Here is a 13,231-nt window from a genome sequence, read left to right as displayed (position 1 = left end):
CTGACAAATGACACTTTGACACAATGAAAAGTAGTCTGTGTGCAGCTTATATAATAGAGTTAATTTACTTACGCCTCAGAATAACTCAAAATACAGTGGGGTAAATAAGTATTTAGTCAATCGCCAACTGTGCAAGTTCTCCTACTTGAAAAGATTAGAGAGGCCTGTAATTGTCAACATGGGTAAACCTCAACCATGAGAAACAGAATGTGGAAAAGAAAAACAGAAAATCACATTGGAAATAAATTCTTTAAAAATCAAACAAATTAGAGTGGAAAATAATTATTTGGTCACGTACAAACAAGCAAGATTTCTGGCTGTCAAATAGGTCTAACTTCTTCTAAAAAAGGTCTAACGAGGCTCCACCTGTTACCTGTCTTATTGGCACCTGTTTTAACTCATTATCGGTATAAAAGACACCTGTCTACAACCTCAGTCAGTCAAACTCCAAACTCCACTATGGCCAAGACCAAACAGCTGTCGGAGCACATCAGAGACAAAAATGTAGACCTGCACCAAGCTGGGAAGACTGAATCTGCAATAGGTAAAACGCGTGGTGTAAAGAAATATACTGTGGGAGCAATTATTAGAAAATGGAAGACATACAAGGCCACTGATAATCCCCCTCGTTCTGGGGCTCCATGCAAGATCTCACCCCGTGGCGTCAAAATGATAATTAGAACGGTGAGTAAAAATCCCAGAACCTAGGGTAGACCTAGTGAATGACCTACAGAGAGCTGGGACCACAGTAACAAAGGCTACTATCAGTAACACAATGCGCCATCAGGGACTCAAATCCTGCACTGCCAGACTCCTCCCCCTGCTGAAGAAAGTACACGTCCAGGCCTGTCTGCGGTTCGCTAGAGAGCATTTGGATGATCCAGAAGAGGACTGGGAGAATGTGTTATGGTCAGATGAAACCAAAATAGAACTTTTTGGTAAATGGTAAATGGTGTTATACTTATATAGCGCTTTTCCACCTTTCAAGTAGAAACACAGGTTCTCGTGTTTGGAGGAGAAAGAATACTGAATTGCAACTGAAGAACACCATACCCACTGTGAAGCATGGGGGTGGAAACATCAATACTTTGGGGCGTTATTTCTGCAAAGGCACCAGGGCGACTGATCTGTGTAAAGGAAAGAATGAATGGGGCCATGTTTTGAGAGATTTTGAGTGAAAATCTCCTTCCATCAGCAAGGGCATTGAAGATGAGACATGGCTGGGTCTTTCAGAATGACAATGATCCCAAACACACAGCCAGGACAACAAAGGAGTGGCTTCATAAGAAGCATTTCAAGGTCCTGGAGTGGCCTAGCCAGTCTCCAGATCTCAACCCCATAGAAAATCTGTGGAGGGAGTTGAAAGTCGGTGTTGCCCAATGACAGCCCCAAAACATCACTGCACTAGAGGAGATCTGCATGGAGGGATAGGCCGAACTACCAGCAACAGTGTGTGAAAAGCTTGTGAAGAGTTACAGAAAACGTTTGGTCTCCGTTATTTCCAACAAAAGGTACATAACAAAGTATTGAGATGAACTTTTTGTATTGACCAAATACTTATTTTCCACCATGATTTGCAAATAAATTCTTTAAAAATCAAAATGTGATTTTCTGTTTTTTTTCCATATTCTGTCTCTCATGGTTGAGGTTTACCCATGTTGACAATTACAGGCCTCTGTAATATTTTCAAGTGGGGGAACTTGCACAATTAGTCATTGACTAAATACTTATTTGCCCCACTGTACTTAAATATCTGAATAAATGCGAGGGGTGTACTCACTTTTGTGATACACTGTAAAGCTTTGTCTACTTCAACTGCAATTTATGGTGTTCTGTCTAAACCAAAAGTCCAGAGCAGAAAATGTCAAAGACGGCGCCGCCCAATTTTCACTCAGGAAACTTGTCTATAATACAAAAATAAACATAGGATTGCAAAAGGGAAACATGTTAGCTTGGTTATCATTTTGGCTGTTTTTTTATTGAACTAGCAGGGTTTTACACTGTGATTGGGTGGAGACTGTCTTTCCCATCTGGCAACCCCAGCCATAATACAAGCAGCCTTGGCTGAAACATGCTACAATGAGTAGCATTGTGCAGTTTTTGGTGAAATTAGCATTAACCACATCGACTACATGTTCTTACTTGGCAAAAAATCTTCGGTAATTTGAGATGAATGCTTACATGAGCACTCTCAGTCCAGTTTCTAATCTCAAAACTGTCACCTATGACAGTGGGAACGTTAAGGTATGACATCTCCCACCCACATGCAAAAAAAAACCTGCTGAACAACAACCACAAAGCCCTGCCTTGTATTTGCAACTCACTTGGCCTAAACTTAACATTTGTTGGTATTTGGAGGAAAGCACAACATTATTTTTTCGCTGTAGGAACTTAACGGCAAATAGAAGAACATTTCGAACCAAGGCCTACATAGGATCTGGTGGTACCTGCCTTTTGAGAAGCCCAGGGATGCAGATCCGAGTGGTTCAGATCTGGGGTTTCTTGATGACGGTACTGGGCTGGATCTTTGTGGCGTGTACAATGGCCATGGAAGGTTGGAAGATCACCTCTGTCGGAGGAATGGGAGGTTCCTCCATCTTGAAGGTGGCGTGGTACTGGTCCAGTTTGTGGAGATCTTGCTTTACAGATTCAACAGCTGTTAGTAATTGCTACGACTTCCCCGTGCTTTGGTCCGTGGAGGGTGAGTACCACGTTGTTGGAGAAGCCTTAAACTGAACCTTAACAAGATTGCTTATTCATTTGTGTCTTGTTGTGTGACTTCAGGTCACATCCAGATTGTCCGCGGTCTGCTGATGGCTGCACTATCAGTAGGCATGCTGGGCTTCGTGCTTAGCATGTTGGGCATGGAGTGCACTTTTCTAGGTGGGAAAGACAAGTCAAAGTACAGGAAGATCTACACCGGTGGCTGCTGTCATATTATCAGCGGTACAGTCTCATTGTAAAACAATTCGTGCAGATAGATTCATATAGTTAAAGTGGTATGAAAAAGTATCTGAACCTTATCTTTGTCAAAATCACACAGATGAAAAAAACAGTGTCTGCTTGAACTAAAACCACCCAGACATTTATAGGTTTTCATATTTTAATGAGGATAGTATGCAAACAATGACACAAGAGGGGAAAAATAAGTCAGTGAACCATCACATTGAATATTTTGTGGCCCCCTTTGGCAGCAATAACGTCAACCAGACACTCCCTGTAGCTGCAGAGCAATCTGGCACATCGATCAGGACTAATCTTGGCCCATTCATCTCTACAAAACTGCTGTAGTTCAGTCAGATTCCTGGGATGTCTGGTATGAATCGCTGTCTTTAGGTCATACCACAGCATCTCAATGGGGTTCAAGTCTGGACTTTGACTTGGCCACTCCAGAACGTATATTTTGTTCTTCTGAAACCATTCTGAAATGGATTTACTTCTGTGATTTGGATCATTGTTTTGTTGCAGCATCCATCCTCTTTTTAGCTTCACCTGTCTGACAGACGATCTCAGGTTTTCCTGCAAATTATCCTAAAACGTTTGAATTTATTCTTCCAGTAATGATTGCAAGTTGTCCAGGCCCTGAGGCAGCAAAACAGCCCCAAATCATGATGGTCCCTCCACCATGCTTCACGGTGGGTATGAGTTGTTGATGTTGGTGAGCTGTTCCATTTTTCCTCCACACATGACATTGTGTGTTACTCCCAAACAATTCAACGTTGGTTTCATCAGTCCACAAAATATTTTGCCAAAACTTCTGTGGAGTGTCCAAGTGTCTTTTTGTGGACAATTAACGAGAGAAAATGTTTTTTTTTTTTTTTGAGACAGCAGTGGCTTCCTCTGTGGAGTCATCCCACAAACACCATTCTTGGCCACAGTTTTACATGTAGTTGATGTGTGCACAGAGATATTGGACTGTGCCAGTGATTTCTGGAAGTGTTCAGCAGACACTCTAGGGTTCTTTTTTACCTATCTGAGTATTCTGCCCTGAACTCTTGGTGTCATCTTTGGTGGACAGCCACTCCTGGGAGAGAAGCAACAGTGCCAAACTCTCTCCATTTGTAGACAACTTCTCTGACTGTCCATTGATGAACATCCAGACTTTTTAGGGATGGTTTTGTATCCTTTCCCAGCTTTATAGAGATCAACAACCCTTTAACGCAGGTCTTCAGAAAGTTCTTTTGACCAAGCCATAATGCACATCAGACTACTTCTCATCAGGGGTGAAAGTGGCTAGAATTTCTTGCCGGAACTCCCTGACGTGAAGGTCGCCACGGAGCCATAATTTTTATTTATTTATTTTGGTCACCTCTTAAACTACTGAAATGCAAAGAAAACTGTTTTAGCACAGTTATTTCTATAACACATACAAAAACTCATTTTCATTCAAAATTATATTTTTTTCAATGATTTGCTAAATAAAAGTAAAAAAAAAAAAAAAAACAGCAAAAACCCAAACCTCCATCTTCTAATTTTTTAATTTTCCCCCATTTCCTCACATACTAAATGCCAAATCTCAATGTTAACTACTTAAGAACACAGGAAGTATATTAAAAATGAAGTTAATGTAAACATTTACCTTTTTTTTTGCATAATAAAGATATAAGTAACATACATTCAGAAAAATAAGTACAAATGACATATTATGCAGAGTAAAATGAAATATAGTTTGAACATTGACTTTTTTAAATCATAAGGAAATTAATAAGTAGCCTAAATTTAATGAACAAATATAAGTCCAAATGGCACATTGACAGCTAAGATGTTCTGAACCTTCCCATCAGAGCAAATAAAACTAAATATGATAAATAAGCCTCCTCAAATCTTTTGTTGCTTTTAAAGATTTGATCCATTTTATGTTGCATTGCCTTTTTTTGTCGCATCAATTCAATTATTATTATTATTATTATTTTTTTTTTGCTGTTCCAGAAAACATGCACATTTGAACCAATCTGAGCTAACTATCTCTGCTGATCACATGTCAGTATGTCAGCCAATTGAACGGATAAATAAGCCAAGGCGTTCTGCTTTGCTGCGTTCATTCGCACATAGACCTGACTTGTCATCGTGAGACTCGGATAACTGCAGCAGCTGGGGAAACCTCCATGCCGTCCGTGGAATAAAATAAATATCGATGGAAACGGATTACGCTACACAAGCAGTTTATTATGCTTGTTGTAACACTTCTGTATGTAAATCTGACGTTGATAGATTGTTTTCTTCTTGGAGATGAAATGCATGTGTGGCAGCTTGTTTTTTTTTTGTTTTTTTTTTTTACATTTTTTTATTTTGACAGTTGCCGCCATATTTTTGGAATCAAAGCACCGTGTACCGGAACAGCATTCCAGCCCTGAATCTTATACCGTAACTGCGTTCCTGACCGCTCTGGTCCACGTTCACCCCTGCTTCTCATCAAGACAATTCTTACTTGGTCAGTCTTTTATAGTGGGCAGGGCAGGTTTAAACCACTCATCAGTAATTGAGCACACACCTGACTTACCGTAATTTCCCGAATGTAAGACGCACCCGTGTATAATGCGCACCCCAAATTTACTTGTAAAATCTAGGGAAAATTATTGTACCCGTTTATAATCCGCACCCTAATTTTCGCACCAATAAATAGAAGAATACAAGAAAACAGAGCTCGTGTACTGATACAGAAAGTGTCATTTTACTGACTGGTGAAACACAGCACAAGCATAGCACATCGGTAGTTCAAAACATTACCATAAACTAACAATATTTACGGTAATAATATAATTTGACAAGTTCTCCAACTTATAAGAATCTAGGAGAAAACAAAACAGATGTGACTTTTCTTTTAAAGGCTGCTGTATAACTTGCTCGTTTCATCATGATGAATCAATGTTTCTTCCATGGATTGATACGGTAAAATGAAAGTGAGAACGTAAATCAGAAATCAGAGAGAGCTCATCGCTGTCGACACGACACTAACAATAGGAACTATTGTTATTTGGGTTTGAGTTTCCCGAGGGACAGATATAGTTGACGGACACACACAGGAAGTCTGTGTTGTTGCGATTGTTATGGTCCGAGTTGCGGAGCTGCAATAAACGTTGACTCAAATGAGTTCAAGAAACTAAATTCTGTGCTTTATGAAGAGTGAAAAAAGCAGAATTTAACACATACGAAATCATTCGGCCGATTAGAGTGAAGTATTACCGAAACAAAATGGTGACGTCACGTACCGTAATGGTCGGCAACGGATCGCCGCATACGTTTCTTCAACACAACGTGGCCGTGTCAATAAAAAAAAATCGGTTTATATATATATATATATATATATATATATATATATATATATATATATATGTAATATATATATATATATATTTCTGTCTCCATCCATGTACCCGTTTATAATGCGCACCATGATTTTACAAGTCGATTTTGGGGAAAAAAAGTGCGCGTTATATTCGGGAAATTACGGTAAATTGTTTTGCGAAAATTGTTTTCAGTTGCTCTTAAAGCCTATTTAGGCAGAGGGTTCACTTACTTATTTTTCCCCCCTTCTGTCATTGTTTGCATGCTATCCTCATTAAAATATGAAAACCAATAAATGTTTGGGTGGTTTTAGTTAAAGTGGACACTGTTTTTACATCTGTGTGATTTTGACAAAGATCAGATCAGATTTGATTTTATGCAGAAACAAAATTCCAAAAGGTTCAGATACTTTTTCATACCACATTTTATTCCTCTTTAAAGTGTTAAAACTGAGAATCTCGCCCAATTTTGTATCATGACATATTCTATTTGTAAAATATTTCTGATGTACGTGTGCAGGTTTACTCTCCACGAGTGGATACGCTGTATATGCACAATATGTCTCAGTAGAATATTTCAACCCAAACTTTGATGGGCTTAAGTAAGTCAAAATTCTTAAAACGCTGCCATAAAAAATGACAAAATAAACTGTTAACTTGACCAACAATCGACCTTAGGTTTGATCTTGGCACCCCGCTGTTCCTCGGCTGGGTCGGCTCCGCCTTTCAGATGGCTGGTGGTTTCTTCTATCTGTGGTCAGTTTGCGGGCCACTGTGTGGACAAGAAGAAACGTGAGTCAAGGATAAACCAAACTCCACCAATGCAATACATAATGCTGCCTGTCAGAACGCAATAGAGTATATAGCTATGGAAACGATCATGACAACTGTGCTCCTATTTCCATGCAGAGTGATTATCCGACAATTACCCGATCCGGAAAAAGACCCCAAAACAAAATCCACCACAGAACTGTCCTCAGTGTCTGGAATCACCTCCAAGACCAAGGTGTCGACGGTATCCGAGCTGTCATCGGAGCGTTCCAACTTATCCACCATCTCTTCAAGATCAACATCTGTAGGCTTTGCCAAGTCTGACCGCGGTTTGAACACAAAGAGAACAACCGCCTCTGCCAGATCAGCGTCAGGTTCGGAGTCTGGCCTCTTGTCCAGATACAGCGCATCAACAATATCCGGGTCGGACAGCAGCACCAGTCGAGTGTCATCGGTGTCTGGCAGCTCAAAGACTCAGAAGGCATCTTTCCTAAGGAACTCCTACATTTGAAAAACACAGACTAGAAGACCAGCATGGTCGGGCGGATCGCGGCATTTTTCAGAGGATCGGAATCGGGGGAAAAAGATCGGGTTTTTAATGTAAAAAATATACAGTCCCTGACAAAAGTCTTGTCGCTTATCCATTTTGTAAAAACAATTGCTAATAACTAGAGATGTCGGGTCTGATCACGTCATTTTCAAAGTATCGGAATCGGCAAAAAAATATCGGCCATGCCTTTTTTTAATATATATATATATATATATTTTTTTTAAATTTAATTAAATCGTTTTCTAATTGTATTTATTTAACGTTACAGACATAATATGTTACACTCATCCAGAGTCTTTAGTTTAGGCTTAAGGAAGGGTTATCAAATTTATCCCGATAACGGCGTTAAAAAATGTATCACGTTAAAATATTTAATGCAATTAATGCATGCACTGCACGACCCACTCATGCATTGTCGCGCTCAATCTGTAATGGCGCCGTTTTTCCTATATAGAGAGATAAAAGGCAGCGTAAAATGAATAGAGTGAATTTTGGCAGCCTTTGGAGCCGTTTTTAATTGGCCAAAGCCTTACAATATGAATTTCGTTGTTATCTTGACAATGACAAATAAACTCTGAATCTGAATCCCTCTCCCTACGATTAGGAATATCATGGGAAGCAATGTTGAGATGCAAGGTAGCAATTGATCTTTTTCTTAACACCTTATGTTATTTCCCAACGCAGAGAAGATATGTCAATTGGTAGCACTACGCACAGTCATGGTTCCACTTCCCATCATGCATTTGGGCATGGCTACAGTATCATTTACTGAAAGCTCAACAAATACACTAGATGGCAATATTTAGTCACAATTTACAAAGTCACAAGTCTTTCTATCCATGGATCCCTCTCACAGAAAGAATGTTAATAATGTCATGTCAATAACATCTTGAGGATTTATTGTCATAATAAACAAATACAGTACTTATATACTGTATGTTGAATGTATATATTCGTCTGAGTTTTATTCATTTTTTTCCTTAATGCATCGCCAAAATGTATCTGATCGGGAAAAATTATCGGGAATGATTGGAATTGAATCGGGAGCAAAAAAAAGCAATCGGATCAGGAAATATCGGGATCGGCAGATACTCAAACTAAAACGATCGGGATCGGATCGGGAGCAAAAAAACATGATCGGAACAACCATACTAATAACCTGACTTTTAATTATTCAATTGGTTTCAGAAATGGCTCATATGAAAGCTAAGACCCTCCCAAATGATGTTGAATGTACAAAAATATATTTGTTTCACAGAAGCCGACTGCCTGTAGTTAGCTGGGATAGGCTCCAGCACCTCGTGAGGAAAAGCGGCATGGAAAATGAATAAATGAATGAAAAAAGATTTATCATTTAATGAAGACAAAAGGTCAAATTTTGGCAAGACAAAAGTTTTCTCGCCTACAGAAAGTAGAGTGAAAATTGAACAAAAAATGTACTTCAAATACAAAAATATGTTACATAACATAAGCAAATTAAGTAGTGGTGCTGTGAGATCCAAATTTAATATTTTGTATGACTTCCATGTGCTTCGGCAAGGATTCATACAATTTATTGATGAAGTCATCAGGAACATCAAAGAAAGCAGTCTTGCATGCCTCCCAGAGTTCATCAACATTCTTGGGTTTCGTCTTCCATGCTTCCTCTTTCATCCTACTCCAGACATGCTCAATGATGTTCATTTTTGGTGACTGGGCTGGCCAGTCCTGGAGGGTCTTGATCTTTGCCTTGAGGAACTTTGAGGTAGAGATTGAAGGATGCGATGGAGCACCATCCTGCTGCAGAATTTGTCCCTTTTTATGGTTGGGAATGTAAGACTCAAACTCAAAATTACATCACCTGTCAAGGCAAAATCAAGGTGTTGATGGAATGCATCTCCAATGTACAGTGGTATGAAAACGTATCTGAACCTGTTGGAATTTTTCACATTTCTGCATAAAATCACCATCAAATGTGATCTGATCTTTGTGAAAAACACACAGATGAAAAAACTGTCTGCTTTAACTAAAACCACCAAAACATTTGTAGTTTTTTCAGATTGTAAATAGGATAGTATGCAAACAATGACAGAAGGGGGAAAATAAGTAAGTGAACGATCAGATTTTATATTTTGTGGCAACAATAACTTCAACAAGACGCTTCCTGTGGCTTCAGATGAGTCTTGCACATCGAACTAAGCACCTGCGTCCGAGATATAAATACTTGGATGAGCACTAATTATCTTCTACTTAACCCTGAAAAGACAGAAGTCCTTATAATAGGCCCAAAAAGTGTGAGAGACTCTTTAACTGCCCAGATACTCACTCTGGACAATGTAAGTGTAGCCTCCAGAACCACAGTTAAAAACCTACGAGTTCTATTTGACCCAGACTTATCATTTAAAGCTCATATTAAACAAACCTGCAGAACAGCCTTTTTCACCTGCGCAACATAGCCAAAATTAGAAATATTTTGTATAAAAAGGATGCAGAAAAATTAATTCACGCGTTCGTTACATCTAGATTGCATTACTGTAACTCCCTACTTGCAGCTTGTCCTAAAAGTTCTCTAAAAGGTCTTCAGCTCGTCCAGAACGCAGCAGCAAGACTTTTAACAAGAACTAATTGAAGAAATCACATCACCCCTGTGTTCCAGGCCCTTCACTGGCTTCCAGTCGAATTTAGAATTAAATTTAAAATCCTCCTTCTTACATTTAAGACCATAAATGGTTTGGGGCCATCGTATCTCACCGATGCTCTGGTTCCATACCGCCCCAACAGAACACTCCGTTCTCAGAATGCAGGTCTACTGGTAGTTCCCAGGGTTTCTAAAAGTATAGTAGATGCTAGAGCCTTCAGCTACCAAGCTCCTGTCTTATGGAATCAGCTTCCAGCTAGTATTAAAGAAGCCGACACAGTCTGTACATTTAAGATTAGACTAAAAATGTTCCTATTCGACAAAGCTTATGGTCAGGCTAGTTGAAATCGGACTTAACTCACAGTTCAGTCTAAGCTGCACTAGAAGCTATAATGCTGGGGGAAGTACAGCCACTGAGTCCTATCTCCTTTTTCTCACTCTACCTACCACTTGTCTTACTTTATTTCTCTTTTCTAATATTAATATCTAGTTGACTAGTCTCTTCATCCCCCCTGTCTCATCTGGCTAGATGGACCTCCTCTTGTTCCCTCACTCTATTGCATCTCTATAAACTCTAACTCCATCTGCTAATTCCTGTTAGCAGTCCTGGTGCATCTTGTCTATCCGTCCTGGGAGTGGATCTCTCCTGACTGTGGTTCTCCCCAAGGTTTCTCATTTTTCCCCAAGGGTCTTTGGAGTTTTTGCTTGCCGACATGGAGGGTCTAAGGATGAAGGATGCCCAGGACTTGGACTAGAACTTTATTTTATTCATCTACTGCTTCTGACTGTGTAAAATATTGCCTCTGCAAAGCCCTTTGAGACAACCCTGTTGTGATATAGGGCTATACAAATAAAAATTGAATTGAATTGAATCGATCAGGAGGACTAATCTTGGCCCATTTTCTCTAAAAAGATTCCTGGGATGTCTGGCATGAATCACTTGTCTTTAGGTCATGCCACAGCATCTCAATGGGGCTCAAGTTTGGACTTTGACTTGGCCACTCCAGAACATATATTTTGTTCTTCTGAAACCATTCTGAATTTGATTTACTTCTGTGCTTCGGATCATTGTCTTGTTGCAGCATCCATCCTCTTTTAAGCTTTAACTGTCTTACGTTTTCCTGAAAAACATCCTGATAAATTTTTGAAAACATTCTTCCATTAATGATTGCAAGTTATCCAGGCCCTGAGGCAGCAAAACAGCCCTAAATCATGATGCTCCCTCCACCGTGCTTCACGGTAGGGATGAGGTGCTGATGCTGGTGAGCTGTTCCATTTTTCCTCCACACATGACGTATGTTACTCCCAAACAATTCAACTTTGGTTTCATTAGTCCACAAAATATTTTGCCAAAACGTGTCTGGAGTGTCCAAGTGCCTTTTGGCAAACATTAAATGAGCAACAATGTGTTTTTTTAGACAGCAGTGGCTTCTTCCGTGGAGTCCTCCCATGAACACCATTCTTGGCCATAGTTTTACATATAGTTGATGTGTGCACACATAGATATTGGACTGTGCCAGTGATTTCTGTAAGTCTTTAGCAGACACTCTCGGGTTCTTTTTTACTAGCCTGGAACTCCAGACTCAATGCTGTTCCAGCTATTGAGTCTAGCAATCGTCCCGCGGATCAAATTCTCAGGCCGGAGCAAGCCACAGCAAACAGACAGCAGAGTGGACCAATCAGCGACGGGCAGATGTGATGTGATGCGACAAGAAACCAGCGCGGCGCGAGCGGAGAACGGAGAAGTTTATCTAACATGGCTAGCACAAGACAGACTGTTGTCAATGACTTGTGTCGATGTCTTTTTGGTAATTCTAAAACTGATTTTACCGTGGATTGGAACATATTCTCGGCTCTCCCATTCGCCATCTCTGTTCTTGCGGAGACGACTTTCGACACGCAAGAGTGACGTTGCTCGTTACGAACACGTCACGCAAATAATCGAATCGAATTGCACGGATGATTTCGTTTGGCTCGAGAGGCCATTAAGGAGGTGGGTCCCAGACTATTCTCACAGAGTTTGAAAAATACAGGGAGAACAGTCTGGCCGTGCCATGCAACTTTTTTACCTCTCTGAGTATTCTGCGCTTACCTCTTGGCATCATCTTTGGTGGACAGCCACTCCTTGGGAGAGAAGCAACAGTGCCACAATTTCTCCATTTGTAGACAACTCTGACTGTTGATTGATGAACATCCTGACTTTTAGAGATGGTTTTGTATCCTTTCCCAGCTTTATACAAATCAACAACCCTTGATCGCAGGTCTTCAGACAGCTCTTTTGACCAAGCCATGATGCACATCAGACAATACTTCTCATCAAGACAATTCTGGCTAGGTGTGTGTTTTATAGTGGCAGGGCACCTTTAAACCACTTATCACGGATTGGGCACACACCTGACTCAAAGTGTTTTGTAAGAATTGGTTTCAATTGCTCTTTAAGTCTCCTTAGTCAGAGGGTTCGCTAACTTATTTCCCCCTTCTGTCATTGTTTGGATGATACCCTCATTAAAATATGAACATGTATAAATGTTTGGGTGGTTTTAGTTAAAGCAGACACTGTTTTTACAACTGTGTGATTTTCATTTGATGGTGAGTTTATGCATGAATGTGAGAATTTCCAAAAGGTTCGGATAGTTTTTCATACCACTGTATATCCTTGTCTCATTCCTGATTTTTGTTGTAGTTTTTGTTGCTCTGTTGGTAGATGACATATTTAATTTCCTTTCTTTCCTTCTGAAAACAGTACACAAGAAAGCCCGCCCGTCTCATCAGACCATAGGACATAATTCCAGTAATCCATGTGCTTTGTTGACATGTCTTCAGCAAACTGTTTGCAGGCTTTCTTTGATCCGAAGAACACCATACCCACTGTGAAGCATGGGGGTGCAAACATCATGCTTTGGGGCTGTTTTTCTGCAAAGGGACCAGGACGACTGATCTGTGTAAAGGAAAGAATGAGTGGGGCCTTGTATCGAGAGACTTTGAGTGAAAATCTCCTTCCATCAGCAA

At 40.0% G+C, this 13,231-nt stretch overlaps 1 protein-coding gene across 1 annotated transcript; it reads left to right on the top strand.

Annotated features, from left to right (window-relative positions):
* The first annotated feature begins 2,312 nt into the window (after positions 1 to 2,312).
* Positions 2,313 to 8,485, top strand: cldn10e (claudin 10e). Its single transcript, XM_057829468.1, has 5 exons — positions 2,313 to 2,701; positions 2,785 to 2,946; positions 6,805 to 6,886; positions 6,963 to 7,076; positions 7,194 to 8,485. Exons 1-5 carry the CDS (start codon positions 2,470 to 2,472, stop codon positions 7,564 to 7,566), a joined length of 963 nt encoding a protein of 320 aa, XP_057685451.1. The 5' UTR covers positions 2,313 to 2,469; the 3' UTR covers positions 7,567 to 8,485.
* The last annotated feature ends 4,746 nt before the right edge of the window (positions 8,486 to 13,231 follow it).

Source organism: Corythoichthys intestinalis, chromosome 2 (assembly GCF_030265065.1).
Source record: "Corythoichthys intestinalis isolate RoL2023-P3 chromosome 2, ASM3026506v1, whole genome shotgun sequence".
NCBI lineage: Eukaryota > Metazoa > Chordata > Actinopteri > Syngnathiformes > Syngnathidae > Corythoichthys > Corythoichthys intestinalis.
This window is presented reverse-complemented; position numbering and strand designations above follow the sequence as displayed.

What these genes read in the sequence shown, in the direction of transcription:
- cldn10e (XM_057829468.1), top strand. Translation starts at nt 2,470, where the DNA reads ATGCAGATCCGAGTGGTTCAGATCTGGGGTTTCTTGATGACGGTACTG. An exon ending in CGTGCTTTGGTCCGTGGAGG is followed by an intron (nt 2,702 to 2,784) that starts GTGAGTACCACG and finishes GTGTGACTTCAG; the next exon opens with GTCACATCCAGATTGTCCGC. An exon ending in CTGCTGTCATATTATCAGCG is followed by an intron (nt 2,947 to 6,804) that starts GTACAGTCTCAT and finishes GTACGTGTGCAG; the next exon opens with GTTTACTCTCCACGAGTGGA.